At 32.6% G+C, this 19259-nt stretch overlaps 1 protein-coding gene across 1 annotated transcript; it reads left to right on the forward strand.

The window, feature by feature from the left end:
* The first annotated feature begins 4639 nt into the window (after positions 1-4639).
* LOC147407409 (chromatin remodeling protein EBS-like) lies at positions 4640-17963 on the forward strand. The gene is made up of 5 exons (XM_086435965.1): positions 4640-4795; positions 4880-5222; positions 5849-5917; positions 16454-16586; positions 17571-17963. The coding sequence occupies exons 1-5, from the start codon at positions 4726-4728 to the stop codon at positions 17595-17597; spliced, it is 642 nt and encodes a 213-aa protein (XP_086292091.1). The 5' UTR covers positions 4640-4725; the 3' UTR covers positions 17598-17963.
* Positions 17964-19259: the final 1296 nt, after the last annotated feature.

Consider the following 19259-nt stretch of genomic DNA (forward strand, 5'->3'; position numbering starts at 1 on the left):
CAGATAATTTTGTGAGCAAAAAAATACTCCATGTTTGCCTTACTACTTCATGAGTCTAAATATAATAAAATTAGTTATCCTTAATCATTATTCTATGGTTAAGTTAAAAGTTAAGGGTTGTGACACTTAAACTCATAAAATAAAATAATAATAAAAAAAAACACAAATACACCGTGGAATGTTTATAGAATAATAAAATTTTTCTTTGTGTATCTCGAGAAAATAAATTTATGATTTTGTGCACATTCCACGTCAATTGAGTATCTTTTTTTTTTGAAGTCTATTTAGCACAGCTCAAAAGAAATATACCTGATCTTTACAATACAAATCCAACCATTGAGATTTATCCTGGCGATGTAGGATGTATAATTGGGTGTGTGTTTTATCTCAACTGTTGGATTTCATTGGAATGCTGTATTTTTTATGAGTCATCACCCAAACGCAACTCTAGCCTAACTATGAAATAGTTTTTGTCAATTTAAATGATCTCTCTTTAAAGACTATTATTGAGAGGAAGGTAATTTGAAAGCATAGGGAGATATTGCAAATATTTATCAAAATCAACAACTAACTTTTTATTTTTTTGGAAACAAGGGGCCTGTTTGGATACCAAGAGCAGAACTACTCTTCCAAATAACAGGAGCTGAAGTACTCTATGGAGGAGCTGAAAAAGTAATTCTGTGTAGAAAGGGCGTTTGGCAATCAATTCTGTGAAGTACTGGCAGAAGTACTTTTGTGCTGGAAGTCTGTTTGGGAACCATACTGACTTCTCATGACTTCTAGAAAAAAGACCAGAATACCCTTATATTATACCAGTTACTGTTTTTTATCTTTTAGTGTCATAATATGCCTTCAAACTATACTGTTTTTGACATTTAAACTATAAATATTAATATAATATAATATAATAAATATTAATATAATATAATATAATATAATAAATATTAATATAATATAATATAATATTTTAAATATTAAATATTAATATAATATGTTTAAATCCATTATACTCAAAATTTTAAAAAAAAATTGACAGACTGTTTTTGACATAGTATGACATAATAAAAAAAAAATTGACAGACTGTCTTTTAGTGTCATAATATGCCTTCAAATTATACTGTTTTTGACATTTTAACTATAAATATTAATATAATATAATATAATATTTTAAATATTAAATATTAATATAATGTGTTTAAATCCATTATACTTAAAATTTTAAAAAAAAATTGACAGACTGTCTTTTAATGTCATAATATGCTTTCAAACTATATTGTTTTTGACATTTTAACTATAAATATTAATATAATATAATATAATATAATAAATACTAATATAATATAATATAATATAATATTTTAAATATTAAATATTAATATAATGTGTTTAAATCCATTATACTCAAAATTTTAAAAAAAAATTGACAGACTGTCTTTTAGTGTCATAATATGCCTTCAAACTATATGTTTTTGACATTTTAACTATAAATATTAATATAATATAATATAATATTTTAAATATTAAATATTAATATAATATAATATAATATAATAAATACTAATATAATATTTTAAATATTAAATATTAATATAATGTGTTAAATCCATTATATTCAAAATTAATTTTTTTTTTTAAATATTAATAAATGTTTCTTTCATTTGATTTAAGGGCAAATGAATTAGGAATATTTTCATAGAAAATTAATAAAGTTAAGGGTATTTTGGTAAAACGAACCGTTAGATTTTGACTCCCCGCAAAATGAGTTTTGAGAAATAGGTTTTCTCGACTTCTTCACAAAGAGTAATTTTTTGCTCTTGCGCGGAGTAACTCTTTGAAGGAGTTGTTCATCAAAACGCATCCAAACGACTTTTAACTCCCCGCAAAAGTCAAAAGTAGCCAAGGAGTCCTATCCAAACGCCTACAAGGTGTTTGGGCTAAAAGACATGAATCAATTTGTGTATAACTTTATATTGGTTATTAATATATTTTACTTATATATGTAAATTAATGCATTGCAATCAAATTATTTATACTCCAATGTAAGCTCACTTGTATTTTTCTCCTCTTATGGATTTTTTATCTTTTCCACCATGTTTTACCTATCTATTACGATACAAGGCAATTGGCACATATATCAATTAACGATTTGATTAAACCGTTCCCAAAACACTTTAGGGTATGTTTGATTACACATGGAAAATAGGGTGGAAAATCAATTTCCATGGAAAATGACATTTTTCAAGTGTTTGATTGTACATGGAAATGGAAATTCATTTTCCACCCCATTCAAAAAGTCCACTAAATCATGGATTTCACTTTCCCACCCATATGGGTGGGAAAATGAAATCCACCCATATTTTCCATCCTCAATTCTTCCCTACCACCACCACTACCACCACCACCACCACCACCATTACACTAACCTTGCCGTCGTCGTCATCACCGTCGTCACCATCGCCGTTGGCTCCGTCTCCGACCACCTTCTCTCTCTCTTCTTCTTTTTTTTCTTCTTTTCCTTCTTCTTCATCCCTCACCTCCTCCGCCACCACCATCACCACCACCACGTTCTTCCCCCATCTTCCTCACTTACCTCCATCGTCGCGCCATCGTCACCGTAGTCGCCGCTGCTGTCGCCGTCGCCACCGTAGTCGCCTTCGCCGCCGCCACCTTCGTCGTCACATCCTCCCCTCTCCCTCTTCCTCGTCATCTTCTTCTTCCTCTCCCCTTCCTCTCATCTTTTTCCTCCTTCTCTTATTTTTCTTTTTTCTCATATTTTTCCATGATTTTATCCAAGTGAAATCAAATAATGGAATTTGATTTTCCAACCCTACCTATTTTCCACAACTAATTTTCCATGGATTTCAAATTCCATGGAAAGTGACTTTCCATGCAATCAAACATACCTTAAATTAAAAACCTTCATCCTAATCCATCACAAGGATATCTCAATATTACGACCTTTTAATCTATTTGTAAAAGATTCTTTTTATATTGTTTTTCCAAAATCAGTTACGTTATCCCAAGGTCCATGTTTTGTCTCTCTAAAAAAATGAGATGTCATAATAGAGATTTGTTGTTAGCAAAAAATTATGCAAAGCCAATGGATGAGTGGTATGACATGATTTGTATTGAAAAAATTAGAGTGATTAGTTAGACGAAATAAAATTGGGGAATTGAGGGAAACTCTTGGAATTTAAGTATAATACTTGATTTCTATTATAAGAAACAAATAAGGAATAGTAATCTCTAATAAAATCAACTTGGTTAAAAGGTACGTAAACACTTTTTGATGATAGATGGAGCCTCTCGTTTGTACAAGAGAACACAACAACACTATCTCTGAGATTTAACCTAACTTCGACTCGATCCCTTTCTTCTACAAATTTGCACTACACAGTAGAAATTTGTATCTTGCCTCTTTAGGGTGTCAAAGAAAAATAATGAAAAAAATAAGTCTCACAAAAGATTGGAGAGAAAATTGAGAGATATGAGAAATGTGTGAGATGTCAAAATTAATGGGGTTAAGGGTTCGTATAGTGGTGGAGATGTACTTGGTGCAACAAATCACCATTTGTAGATATATGGTCTTCAAATTCTTCTAACTTAGGTGCATTGTACATGTATTTTTTATGTATATATATTTATTATATATATGTTCCAAAAGATCTTTCAACTTTAAGTTCATCTCTTTTGACTAAATTCATGCACGTAGAATTAATGAATGAATCTCGATTTATGAATCAATATAAATGCTATGAACTTTGATCTATGCACGTAAATCCATTAATTTAGGTTCATGAACTTAAGTTTGGATCAAATACAATATTCATTTATTCAAATCATATATCATCTTTAGAAGAAATTTAAAAACTCATTTAATGATTTAATAAAAAAAATTATATAATTTTTTTATTTAAATAAAAAACCAACAAAAACATGAGAAATTTTGTTTAGAAGAAAGTTAATCTAGAATTTCGTAAGATCTAGGATTTGACCATTTGCACGTATTGAGGGCATCTCCAATTTATAAAACTACCCACATTTGATTTCGTGTGATTGGACCATCAAGATTTTGTAGAACTCTATATTACCAACAAAAAAATTTATCGGAAACATATTAAGTATTTGGATTTTACGTTTTTCTATACACATGGTATCATACGCCATTGATTCATCAAATATGGCATAATTTTTTGTTCACCAGCAACAGATGTTTGGTGCCCCTTTATTTCTTTCTAGCAATGTTTCACGATATCTCTCGTACTTGCTTGAGTTGTGTGGCTAACTAGCTCCACGTCTTATTTCAAGACACATGGCATCCTATTGGGCCCACTGAACAAGAGTGCTTGGATTATCACATCAAGGCTTACATAACCAAACGAAAATCTGATTCCATTCATAATCAATCATAAAGTGGCCACTATGTGGACCCACATGTAAGCTCATGACTATAATTATCAAATTCAACGGCTAGAAGCTACGTGTTAGAATGATTTTTCTGTTGACGCCTTCAGATTCATTTTCCTATCTGAGTGACCATTTAATTTTGTAGCTTGCGATGTATCAAATCAGATCATATTCATAAAGATAAATTCTATTGCCAGACCAACTTTTACTGATTACACACCACTGGATTGGTGTGTTATAAGCAAAATATGGTGTGGTAATAGTATCTCTCTTCTGAAAAGCCCTCTCGCACGTCTGTGATTGTTCTTTCGTGGCGTCATGGCGAAAGCCCGAACACCCAGAACTCTAGAATCCTACACCATCAAAGGCACCAACAATACCATCAAAGGTAAGCAACCTTGATTCAGAAATTTTCTAACTTGCGCCATCTCCCTTAACCTACGCACCTCACTTCACCCCTTTTTTTACACAGCTGGGGATTGCGTCCTGATGAGACCAACTGATGCATCGAAACTCCCATACGTGGCGAAAGTGGAGAAGATCGAAGAGAACGTCAGAGGACACGTTAGGGTACGGGTACGTTGGTATTATAGACCAGAGGAATCGATTGGGGGGCGGAGACAGTTTCATGGTTCCAAAGAAGTGTTCTTGTCTGATCACTACGATGTACAGAGTGCAGATACAATTGAGGGAAAGTGTGTCGTACACACCTTTAAAAGCTATACTAAGCTTGATGCAGTCGGTAACGAGGATTTCTTCTCTCGATTCGAGTATAATTCGGCTACTGGAGCGTTCAATCCAGATAGAGTTGCTGTGTATGTTGAATTTTCTATCAATCTTTAATCTTTTTAGTTGCTTAATTCACTTGAGAAGGACGAATTGCGACTTGGGTGTTTGAAATTGTGGCTGAATTAGGTTATTTCTCACTTAATTTTGTATAAGATGTTCTTATTTGAGAACCAATTAGGTAAAATTAGTGGAAAAATGAGTTTTTTATTCTTTCTTTTTTTATACGACTTGATTGTAATTTGGGAATTAATAGGGGAAAATTAAGTGGTTAAATGTTCCAAGCGTGGTGAATTGTGAATTATGAACTATGTAATGGGTGCCCTATTGATCACTCGCTTGTGGATGCTCTTTTCTGGAAAGCCATGATTTTTTTTTTTTTCGCTGAAGCCAAGAAGATTTATTTTGTTTTTTTAAGTATTCTGATGGTTTTTTATGAATGAAGAATGTTCTCTCTACTAAAGGAATTTGATTTTGGAGAGTATTTCTCTTTTATTGTTATAATTTGGTTTCAGGCATTGATGAGTAAATTTGATTGGACCATTTTGTGCTTATGCTAGTTTGAAATTCTAAGGCAATATGAACTTTTTTGAATTTTTGGGTGGTGGGTTTGAGTGTCTTACTTTTCTTTCTTATAATTTATTTCATGTGGTAGATACTGCAAGTGCGAGATGCCTTACAATCCTGATGACCTAATGATTCAATGTGAGGGCTGCAGTGATTGGTATGTTTCCTATGAATAATTTATTTTCTTTTTTTCTGTTTCATGGATTATATGACTTGGTTGGATTCTTAAAGAGAAGTTTCTGATCAGAATATTTTTTCCACTTTCATAAATTTGAGTGTATGTAGAATATGCTAATGTGGGTCTAGGCACATTAGCTCAAAAGAAAGTAAACTGTACGATTCTAAGGTTAAGATTAACCTTAAATTATGTCATTTCACTTACAAACAGAAACTATATTGATACTCTCTTGAAATCCTTAAGGATTGTTAACCAATGAAAGAAAGATAAACCACCTCCATATTAGTGCTATGTTTATACTCAAATATATGAAATGTTCTGTTGTTTCCATGTTGACCTTCGTAGGGAAAATTAATCATTTTCCATCAAATTCTTCTTCTTGGATGGAGATTCTTCAATCTCTAACTTTAAATGAGCGCAATCTTGCTTTTAGGGATGCGGATTTTACAGGCCAAAAATGATGCCACAATTGATACTTAGCACAAGTAGAATGTCATTTACAGATTCATGACAGGCTTTACATACAAAACTACATTGGGTGTAACTCTACTTGTACAAACCAGAGATCAATAGTCAAAATCTTATCAGTTGCGGCCATTCATACAAAGACCAATACCTTTGAAGGGATTGGGTCTTCCTAAATAGACTTGTCAGGATAGAAAGGTTAAGAATTACTTTGTAGAGAGAGAAGGATTAGGAGTGTACCTCAAATACACTTTTTTTGGTTAATTTCATGCAACCAAAGGGTGGCTCGTGCTAGATGGCTGAGGGAGTCAGTCGATCCCTTCTCAATAAGGCTAAAAGTTTTCTAAGTTGTGGGATACAAGAAACCTTGCGTGGATAATTTTGGAATACCTATCACGGAGAACTCCTGTCGTTCGTTCCATAGACTTTTGAAAAGTTCCCAATGGACTTTTTCACCAAAAAACTTAAATTTTTTTTTTTTCACTCAAATCTGCTTTTAAGTCCTCATACTTCTCCAAATGGTTGTTCCATCAATTGAGTAGACTTAATTAGTATTCAAACCGTGATTTCTACTCCCGCATTTGCACTTGATCACTCTCCTCTAAAGAAATTTGGATTGTTCTCCCTTCCTCCAAAGCCACTTGCTCAACCTACCAATATTCATTATTGTAAAGGGCCTCCCACCAAGGCCCTCAACTTCCTCAGGAAAGCCTACTTTACACTTCACGAGGATGTCTTTCCAATTTCTCTAGCCTCATGCCTATTGAATAGTATTGGCATTTTTGGTCGGATATCTATATGTATAATGTATTGTATTGGGGAGGAATTTCGTTTATATTGACATTTGTAAATTAAAAGATTCAGTTTGTGTTCCTTTTATAAGTGAAAATTCTATTTATATCTACAAAAAACATAGTGGGGACTAAGAAGTTGTTGCCAAGCTACTACACATTGGATATGATGTCATCTGCTTACTGATGTTTCCAAACCATAAAGTAAGTCAACTTGCTTATCAACATGAAGAAATACTCACCCCCTCCAACCCCCAGCTTCCTAGTATCTAGGAAAGAATTATCAAGATGTTGGTGGCATTAGATTTTAAATGATTATTACATTACATTGAATCCCCTATATTTGAATCCTCTTTACACTAAACCCCATGTCTTGAACATCAGGTTTAGTCCATCTTCAGTTGGTAACATAAAAGATTGTGTCATCCACATCTTTTAGGGGCACACAACCAGTGTGGCATGTTTGCCTAGTATTCCAATTGAGATCAAATTTCAAATTTTATCTTTATCTCACAGAGAGAGAGAGAAAGAGAGAGAGAGAGAGAGAGAGAGGGGGGGGGGGGTTGATTGTTAACCCAAAGTGGACCATCCCTTTCACTCTAATGTCTATTGAACAAACTGCCTTAGAACATTATTAACACTCTTATTGGGATAGTGTTACCTTTGTTAATAGTGCTTTTCATCGTGACTTTAACATGGTTCTTGTTCCCAGAGTTTTCAACTGTTCCTAAAAGAAGGATAGGGAAAATACATGAAGTTCCTGTCACGCCCTAGTTTCTCGAGATCTGTACTCGATCCAAGATCTATGACTTGAGTCCAAATACTTGATCCAAAAGGGTGAAATAAAGATAAGTAAAAGCAAATTTTATAGGATTTGTACTAGACAATACCACATAAAATAATTTCTACAGAAACCAATACTTAGGATTTTTGCAAACGGTTTCTTGATTTGAAAACTTGATTTAAAGCTATAGTTTCTTAGAAGAATAAATACAAACTAAAAGATCTTGAAAAATTGGTCACAAAATTGATGATCAAATTTTTTGTTTTCATAAAATCTGGTTCGACACAATTTGTGTATAAATGATATCTAATAAATAAAAAATAATTTTTACGTGAGGTATTTTGTTTAGGAAGTTTACTTCCTCCATTATTCCCAGAATTTTAAATAAAATACTATACTTTGTATGAAAATAATTTAGGATATATAACCCTAAAGTTGAAATTTCCTCAAAACTATAGGTGTAGTCAAGTAACAGATCCCAAGGAATTTTAATAAAAAAAAATACTTAACAATCTTTTTAGAGTCTGATTTTTTTTTTTCTTCTGGAAGTTATACAAGGAGTCAAGAAAATCTCACTAAATTTTGTGAATTTTTTATGTCTAAATAATTAATTAAAATTTTCGATGTGGATCTGATCTAAAATTGTTTAAACATGACAACCATTCAGAAAAATGGGAATAAAATGTAAATAAGTCCCAATCGGATCTAACGTTTCCATACCCAATCAACTTGATAGTTAGATATTAAAAAAAAAAATTCTAAATAGCATAATTAAATATTGTGATTCAACAATGTCTACCATGTTTTCAAACAAACATTAAACAAAGGATATTACCTATGAGCAATCAAAAAAAATAAAAATGCAAAAGCAAATAATGTGGTCCTTAAATTAATCCAACAAAATGTAGTTTAATTGCTAACTAGTGATCTAAATAATAATACAAGTTTAGTAATTTTCTCTTGTGTTCCTGAAAAAGAAATGCCAACATTGTCAGTGAGAAATTTGTCTCGGAGGTTTCCATTTACTAAATATGTTTCAAGTCAAAAACACACACACACACACACACACACACACACACACACACACACACATATTTTATAAAAAAAGTTCAAAAGATGACAAGTACAATCATTCTCAAATTTTGGTATGCACAATAATTTTTATTTTCCACCAATCTTATTCCAAGATTATTCCTCAAGGGCTTTCATGTCTTTCACCTAAGAGCCTACACCCTACTTGCTAATTTAGGGACTTACTCATGGGAAACGTGACCCTTTAAATTTCTTTTTCACATACAAATAAATTGTAATAAATCCCTCATCATAAAATATCTCAAGAAAACACTCATCATACACATATCAAAAGAAATTTCTCATTATAAAAATATCACAAGAAAAATAGTTATCATAATGATATCAGAAGAAATATTTTATTCCTCAGACATTTCTACCAAAATCGACCTACCTAAATCGAACCGTTAAACTTTAGCTTCCTTTTATTTTTCTTGATTGGTAAGTTCCAGATTTTCTAGTTTCTCAATTCTCCAATTCCTTTGCTTCAAGAATCTACTTAGATCAATCAAAGGTTTGATAAATCTTTTCTAATGGAGTTTTACAAGAAGTGTCTCAAAGAAAGGAAGAAGATGTTTTTTTTTTGTAAATAGAACTAGTTTAATTTGTTTTGTTTTAATTTATTTTAATTAATTATTATTATTTTTAATGTTCCTGTAACAATCCCAAATTTTTGGGCTTTTATCCCATGATCTTAGATCATGGAATGACATGTGTTAACACCAAAATAAAGAAATATAAATAAAATAATAATGAACCAATAGTAAAAGTATATTTGGCAATACAAAGTGTCTTAACATTTTTAACTTTTGAAACTCTTGGGATAATGGATGAGGTGGTGAGATTTTCTCACCAAAGAAGGTGTTACATACCCCCTTTTTTCTCTAGCTGTAGTTATAATTTTAAATGAATAAAACTAACCTAAATCATCTAACCTTTCTTTTGTACTTATTTACAACACATGCCCCAATCAAATTAATTGCCTATCTTTTGGCATAATTATCCTTACCTAGTCAATTAATTATCAATTGGACCTAAGGTTCCTATATGCATGATCTAACACACTCAACATCTTTATGCATAAGACTTCTTTTATTGATATACTCCTAATCTCCTACTTCTTTTTAAACATAATTCTCTACAATATCCTCTTCATCCTTAGGTTCTATCTTTAGTAGTTACCGGTATTTGCTAATGACTTCCTATCCATTGTTATCTTCCTCGTTAGATTTAGAACTGCTTTCCATGACAATTGAACGGGGTTTGTGTATTGTGTGTGCTCAATTTTTTAGGGCAATCTTTCTTTTCAATCGTACTTTGTCGGGTTTCTACTGGAGTCCTCATTAAAATAATGTGGGGCAATCTCACTCTTCCTAGCAGTTACCTTTGTTATCGTCATTTTCTTGCATCGTGAAATTTTCTTAGATTTATACATAAAATTTAATGTATGAAAGTAAGGATCTAAAACCTATGCTCTGATATCAATTTGTCATACCCTAAGCCCACAATAGTGCAATATTATCCGTTTTGGGCCGAAGCCCGCACAACTTTAAAACACGTTGTACTGTGTAGGTTATGTTTTGTCCTTATAGGTTAGGATCTGAACATTCTCATGTCTGATGTGAGACTAAGTTTCATACTCCTTCCTACTTCCACCCCACAACGTGATGGCTCCACTTCGACCACGAGGTCTCCGTAGCCTTTTCCACGTCCAGCCAGTGGCGTACTGGCAAGGCTGTGACAACATGTTGTAAAATCCTGAAAGATAAAATATTATAAAAAAATGACTAATAAAAATTAAAGTATGTTAAAAAATAATTATTATATGTTAAGTGTGTTAGATCATGCATATAGGACCCCTAGGTCCAATTGGTAATAAATTGACTAGGTAAGGATAATTATGCCAAAAGATAGACAATTAATTTGATTGAAGTATGTGTTTTAAATAAGTACAAAAGAAAAGTTAGATGATTTAGGTTAGTTTTATTAATTTAAAATTATAACTAAAGTTGGAGAAAAAGGGAGAAAATCTTGCCACCTCATCTATTATCCTAAGAGTTTCAAAATTTAAAAATGTTACGACATTTTATGTTGCCACATGTACTTTTATTATTGGTTCCTTATTTTTATTTTATTTTTATTTTTTTGGTGTTAATGCATGTCATTACATGATCTAAGATCATGGAATAAAAGCCTAAAAATTTGGGATTGTTAAAAATCTTACGAGAACATTAAAAAAATATATAATAAATTAAAACAAAACAAAAATGAACTAATTCTATTTACAAAAAATAAAAATAAAAATACGTCTTCTTCCTTTCTTGGAGACACTTTTTGTAAAACTCCATTAGAAGAGATTTATCAAACCTTTGATTGATTTAGCCAATTATTGAAGGAAATGAGTTGGAGAATTGAGGAGTTAGGTAATCTGGAACACTAATCAAGAAAAATAAAAGGAAGTTAAAGTTTAACGGTTTGATTTAGGTAGGTTGATTTTACTAGAAACGTTTGAGGAATAGAATATTTCTTGATATGATTATGATGACTATTTTTCTTGTGATATTTGTATGATAGCCATTTTCTTTTGATATTTGTATAATAACTGTTTTCTTGTGATATTTTATGATGAGGGATTTATTATAATTTATTTATATGTGAAATTTTTTTTTAAAGGGTTGCGTTTTCCATGAGCAAGTCCCTAAATTAGCAAGTAGGGCTTAGGCCCTTGGGGTGAAAGATCCTAAATCTCTCAAGGAAGAATCTTGGAATAGGATTGGTGGAAAAGAAAAATTATTGTGTTTACCAAAATTTTAGAATTATTGTACTTGTTGTCTTTTGGATTTTTTATAATATATATATAGGGAATGTTAACGTCCAAGACCTCATGGGGACATTAGCATTGTCCAAAACTTTTTTTTTTCTAATAATACCCCTCCTCGTTTTATCTTTTAGTAAAACAGACAAGGGCATGTTCGTCTTTTACGCAATAAATCCATTTGTTATGCCATTAATAAATCCATTTATTATGTTGGCATTGATTGCCAAAGCATTGACCAAAAAAAATTATTTAATTCAAAATACATAAATACTTATAGCATTTATTATGTAAATATGCATTTATTGTATAAAAGACCAATACGCCCTTGTCTTTTTTACTGAAAGACAAAACGAGGAGAGGTATTATTGGAAAAAAATGTTGGACAAAGAAGTATTGGATGTTAGCATTCCCCTATATATATATATATCCATGAATGTGTTTTTGACTTGAAACGATGTCAGCATTTTTTTTTCCAGGAACACAGCAGTTTCCAATAGATATAGAAGCATGACTTTCCCTCAATTGAGTTATTATTATTTATATCTCTAGTTAGCATTTAAACTACATTTTTTTGGACAAATTTAAGAACCACATTATTTGCTGTTGCAGTTTTTTTTTTTTTTTTGGATTGCTTGTAGGCATTAACTCTTGTTTAATGTTTGTTTGAAAGCAAGATAGACATTGTTGAATCAAAATATTTAATTATGTTATTTAGATTTTTTTTATTTTTTATTTTATTTTTTGAATATCTAACTATCAAGTTGATAGGATAGGGAAACGTTGGACCCGATTGAGACTTATTTTTATTTTATTCCCATTTTTCTTGATGGTTGTCAAGTTTTAAACAATTTTAGATCAGATCCATGCTGATAATTTTATTTTAATTATTTAGACATAAAAAAATCACGAAATTTTGTGGAGACTTTCTTGACTCCTTGTATAGCTTATAGAAAAAAAATTCAGACTCTAAAAAGATCGTTAAGTATTTTTTTTATTATTAAATTTCCTTGGGATTTGTTGCTTGACTGCACCTATAGTGTTGATGAAATTTTGACTATTGGGTTATATATCCTAAATTATTTTCATACAAAGTATAGTATTTATTAAATTCTGAGAATAATGGGGGAAGTAAACTTCCTAAACAAAAATACCTCATGTAAAAATTATTTATTATTTATTAGATATAATTTTTACAACAAAATGTGTCAAACTAGATTTTATGAAAACAGAAATTTGATCATCAATTTTGTGACCAATTTTTCAAGATCTTTACGTTTGTGTTTGTAGAAAATCATGTTCAGGTTTAGAGAAGAAGAGAAAAAGAAAATAATGGAGAAAGTTGGAGGAGTCGAACTTGACTCTCTCACTATAAACCATGATATATATAAAACTAGAAAACAAATGAAATTACAAAGATGCTCTTATGACACAAATAAAATACTGATATGTCTAATACTCACCCTCAAGATGGAGAATTTATTATATAATCCTAGCTTGGTATACAAAAAAGTAACCCTATCACTTCCCAACAACTTAGTTAACAGATTAACAAGTTGATCTTTAGACTTGACACACATTGTGACAATTTCACCACTCAAAAGCTTCTCATGAACAAAATAACATTCCACCTTAATATGCTTCGTCCGCTCATGAAACATCAGATTGGAAGCTGTGTATGACTGCCTGGTTATCACATAGAAAGGTGTCTATCGTGAAACCAATCTCCTGAAGAAAATTTCTTAACCAAATAAGTTCACAAGAAGTATGAGATCATCTTCTTTGTCTTTAGATCCTGAAACACATAGTGAGAAGGGAAAAATGTCACTGAACAATCAAATTTCTGTATAAGTTGATGAACAAAAAAAAAGCTAAATGGAAATTTAGAAAACATAAAATAGATAAAGAAATGCTAGGATTGGGTTGTGAAGTTCCTAACCCAACAACTTTTGAAAATGACCCAACAACTAATTTAACATTTTGACAAGAAGATGGAGAAATAGATGAAAATAGGTGAGAATTACCAACCAAATGATATGATACACCAGAATCAATGAACCATGGGTTTGTAGATGATAATAAACAAGTGGATACCTTACTTGTCTTGGTTAAAATAGCAGTAGTTGATGAGTTGGAAACGGTTTGTCATACTCCTATCGAGAAAGGATAATGGATTCCTTCTTTGTACTCTGGTTTGATAAAATAGTAGGCTCAGTAACATCCTAAGTTGAAGATAATGAGTCCGAGGGAAAACTGATTTCCTATGAAGATCCTAACAAAAGTCAATAGTGTGCCCATCCTTACCATAATGGGTACACTTTTGGATTCCACGACCTCCCCCTGAATCTCTACTACCACATCTACCTCCACAACCACCATTATGTCCTCTATGACTACTTTTGTGGCCACGACCAACCCGATCTCCAATAGTTGTTAAAGTAGAGCGATCGCTCGTAGGTTGGTTAATGTCTAGTAAAGTGGCTCACTTTAGCCTAGAGAAAACATTTGTCAAGGAAGAAAGACTAGGACTTCCTAAAATTTGAGATTTTACTGCATCATACTCTGATCGGAGGGATGAAAGAAGGCGAATAACATCCCTATCTTGTCTTTGCTTTTGTATTTGAAAGATATCACTGGAAAAAAGGATTGATATTGATTTAGCTTTTCATGCATACACATCAATGAAGTGAAGGTCTGATCTAGAGTTTTATCATCCTGCTGTAAAGAAAAATACCGTTGAGTGATCTCATAAATCGGGTAATATTATTGGATCCCGAATACATTTGCCTCACTCGTTCCCAAATCTCTTTCGTAGTATCCAAAAACATAAAATTAACACTAATATGTGGCTCCATATGGTTCCACAACTAAGTAACAATCTAAGTATCTTCCCGTTCCCATACTTCAATGGTTTTTTCATCAAGATAATCTGACTTTGCTTTGGTTAGATGAGATTTCTTACCCTTGGCCTTCTGAAAGATCTCCATAATCTTCGACCATTGTATGTAGTTACTTCCATTTAAGCGAATGGAAGTCATTTTAGTTCCAACCAAATCAGTAGATATACCCAAGATAGTCTTCTGTTCCATGATGAAACAACTGATTGCCCACGAATCAACAAAATTGCTTTACAATTTTCAGATATTTTCGTGAACTATTTTCTACTGTTGAAAAATCTTCTTGACACAAATTCTTTATAGTCAAGATGTATGAAAAACCTAAAAAAAAGAGAAACCTATCATAGTAAAGTTGCAGGGTTCGAAAACCCCTCCAGATAAAATCGCAGGGTACTTTGAAGGCCAGAAATACAATCTGAAACCTAACCACCACACAGCACCACAACCAACCACTAATAACTGACGAAAATCCCTTGATCGATGATTACATAAGGGATATTTTTCAACCACGACGATAAAATCCTCCAAACAAAGGATTTTAACCACCACAAGGATAACAAATACAAATCAGATCTAAAAAATCTGGTTTATACTAAAAGAGAAAAGAAGAAAATATGAAAATCCTAACTATTGGTTTCTATAGAAATTATTTTATGTAGTATTGTCTAGTATGAATCCTATGAAATATCTTTTTTACTTATTTATTTATCTTTATTTCACCCCTTTGGATCTGGGATTTGGACTCAAGTTATAGATCTTGCATAAAGCACAAATCTCGAGAAACTAAGGCGTGACAAAATGGTATCAGAGCTAAGGACGGCTCTTCCTATTTGTCACGGCCTTGCTAGTACACCACTGGCTGGACGGGGAAAGGGCTGCGGAGACTGCGTGGTCGAAGTGGAACCGTCACGTTGTGGAGTGGAATGGCAAGGGGGAGTGCAAAACTTAGTCTCACATCGGATAAGAGAACGTTCAGATCCTGATCTATTAGGACAGACCAGTCTTAGCCATGGGTGAATGGGTGGGTGCGTGGGTGGGGGCAGGGGGGACTGCATATTATTGTTTGGTTGCAGTCTTAGCCATTTCCTTATTTGGCTCGTAGAGGTCTCCCAAGTGTGGACTGCATTTTATTGAGAGACATAGTAACCTGTTTATGTTTGGGTTTGCATTTGGAAAGCGCTTCCACATTTTTAGTCCCGAGAAGTGCTTTTCGAGTTGAAATTACTGTTTGGAAAATACCTGAAGCATTTCCCACTTCCACTGGAAGACGAAAATGTTCAGAAACAAGAAGTAGGTTAGATCCGCTTTCTACTTTCAGCATTCGTGGGATCTGACAGAAATTCAAAGTTATGTGATTTTTGGACATTAATACCCATATTTATTCGTTGAATGACTAAAATAACCCCAAAATTTTACTAAGATATTAATTTAACGACCAATACTTCTAATAAAATTACTGATATATCCAAAAGCTATTTCCCTAAAAGCACCTCTCAACAAAAAATAAGTTTGCAACTGCACTTTTTGGAAGCAGAAGCTCACAGCAAACCCAAACAGGATCATATTTTACCCAGTACTATCTTGTCATTTTTTTTCTTCTGTGCTTGGTGTCATATGTTTCTGGTTTATAAATGTACTTTAAACAAAAGGTGTTTTAAACCATTGAAGTCTTCGATAAACTTTTTACTGCAGGTTTCATCCTCCTTGTATAGATATGACTGCGGAGAAAGCCAAAAAACTAGAGCGCTTCTTCTGTGAAAATTGTTCCCCTCAAAATGAAAAGAAGTCGCACAATCACACTGCTTCCAGAAACTCAGAGGCAAAGGTAAACCTACTCATAGAGATTTTTGACTTATTATTTTCTAATCTTTACTTGCATTTGCATTACAAGATGATTCACTTAAAATCTTTTTTCAAGAGGTTCAGTTTGGTATATTTTCAGAAGGGAAAGCACCTCTTTATCTATCCTATCTAGCTGTTAATATAATTAAATAATCCAGTGTGACTTCTGCCCCTTGCTCTTTGTTCTTATTTTGAAGAAAGCTGGATTAATACTATAATCACGTAGTTACCAAACCCTGTACACTTTATTTTTTTATAATAGAAGATTTTTTTCTACTGTTTATGGTCCGAATGTTCTTTTCTTATATTTCTTTTTTCACAAACTTCATCTGTATAATACTAAATAGTACAAAAATTATTTATAAAACAACTTAACTCAACGATTTTCTTTGTATATATTACTATTTTGTATTTGAATTCATTTCTAAGTGTTCCAATTATATTGGATACTAGAAATAACAAAGAAATAGAAGTTGAAAAAAAAGAAAAAAGAGAAACTTATAATATCTTACTATTAAAGAAGTAAATTAACAAGAAAAGAATTTAAAGAATGAGGAAGAAATGCATTACTTAAAAAAAAAAAGAAAATAATAATAATGTGTGGCATATGCCATTTAGGCGCCTCATGGTTGGAGTTGTAAGCCTTAGCTGCTTTAAGGTTTTAACCTTATGCCTCAGGGCATTCTTGATGAGCCTCATCTTGAGGCGTATGCTTCACACACCTCTAAAAACACTGAATATGAGTATTTTTAAGGTGGCCTGCTTTTTTATCGAGGCCATCAGAGGTTTGTGGCTGAATTTCATTTTTTTTTTCTCAAAATGCTGGAAAGCCTGAACCAATGCGGTTCAGGTTTGTCTGACAACCATCATTAGACCCATAATTGACTTGTGCATGCATCGTGTTCATGTTGATTTGTATTAATTGTATGTGGTTGCGTTAAAATCATATTAATATGGTGATTTACAGGTGGATACCAAACGTCGAAGGAGGTGACATTATGGTATATATATATACATGCATACTCATAAAAAATACAACAACATAGAATGTACAGGAGGGACTCTTTCTCGGGACGTTTGTAGAAAACAATAGTGCCGAGATGAATGTTTCATGAGCTTTTATTTATCCAAGCAAGGGAACAGCTGAACTGGTTTGAAACACTTGTCTTAACTGCTTTAGTTTCCAGGGTATGCGAAACAGTTCCTTTCCCATGGTCACATCTTTCTTCTTTGGGTCATGGAGGTGCTTGTGGTGTACATAGTTTTCCATTTCTTCCTTTTATTTTAAGGGCTTCGTATGTGTATACCACCTTAACTTGTCTTGAACTGGAAAGCATATGAGAAATGATACTTTCTCGTACTTATTTGGTTCTAGTAAAGATAAGAGGCATGCACTATAAAAAGCAGTGTTCATGAACAATGATAATTCTTTATCATTGTTGTGGAGGACCGAATATATGAATGAATAATAGGCTTTGACTTGAAGATACGATCGGTGATACGAGTTAAAAATGGTAAAATTGGACATGTAGGTGACCTATGTAATCATTTTCCCTTCCTGCAAGGACTTCACGAGTATCTATTCAAAGCCCATTGGACACTTGAAAAAAAACCAAACTATGTAGCTTCTAAACTAGTGGATATCATGTACCAGCTTTCAGGATTTCTTGCTTGTTGCATATTCAACATGCATGTGATCCATCAATATGGCTAGAAAATGATCAGATTGGAATGCAAAACTGATAATCCTCCACATATTTCTTTACTCATGGTTCCAAGCAATCCCTGTAATTTGCTTTGAGTCCCCATTGAGGCGGAGCATAATCTATCCATAAAAAACGGCATAACTTGGTATGGAACCTGTAGCTTCTTTATGTTGGGACCTTTTTTCTTTTCTTTTCAAATTAGGTAATGTTTTGATTAACAAACCTCCTTACCACTCACTCTTAAACACATGCAGTAATCTATTTTGGATTGAATAATTGTCCAAATCTATTGAGGATTAATCATTTGCTTTTAAAAGGCATGTGGATTTATTTTATTGGTTATAATCTATGATTAGTTTTGTTTGATCATCCCGATGTTTGGGATTAAAACCCAACAATTAACATCCAAAAATAAGATTGTCAATGAGGCGAGCCATGTTGGTCCTAATTGGGCCTCAAAATCCTAGACCGATTTCGACCTTCTAATTTTCAGGATGAGAGGATGGGGCGTGGTCCAAGTCTGCCTGGCCCACATATAGCGTGTTGTATCTTTAGTATCTTGTTAAAAGTATTTAAAAAAAAAGTTTTCCATGCATTTCAACGTTAACTAGTTGTAGAACCAGGTGATTTGAAATCCATGATTTAGACCACTTGATTTATTCATTTTTTATTCCGAATATTTAAAAAAAAAAAAAAATGCAACATATGATTAAACAATGATATATCAGTTTAAATAGGACGTACGAGATCTTCTAGAGAAGAGTGAGTGCATGCGTTTAAGCCGTGTTTGTCTCTTTTTTGTGTTACCCCCCACGTGGCAACTCCAACCATGCAGTTTTATCCAACACTACAACATGAGACCGAAGGGAACATGACCTTATCCAAACAATCTTCCTTGATAGAGGAAGGATGAGTCATAAAGTGCTTCACTTGACACCTAAACCAAGAGA

The sequence above is a fragment of the Akebia trifoliata genome, chromosome 3 (assembly GCF_017979445.1).
Source record: "Akebia trifoliata isolate Shusen 1 chromosome 3, ASM1797944v1, whole genome shotgun sequence".
Taxonomy (NCBI): domain Eukaryota; kingdom Viridiplantae; phylum Streptophyta; class Magnoliopsida; order Ranunculales; family Lardizabalaceae; genus Akebia; species Akebia trifoliata.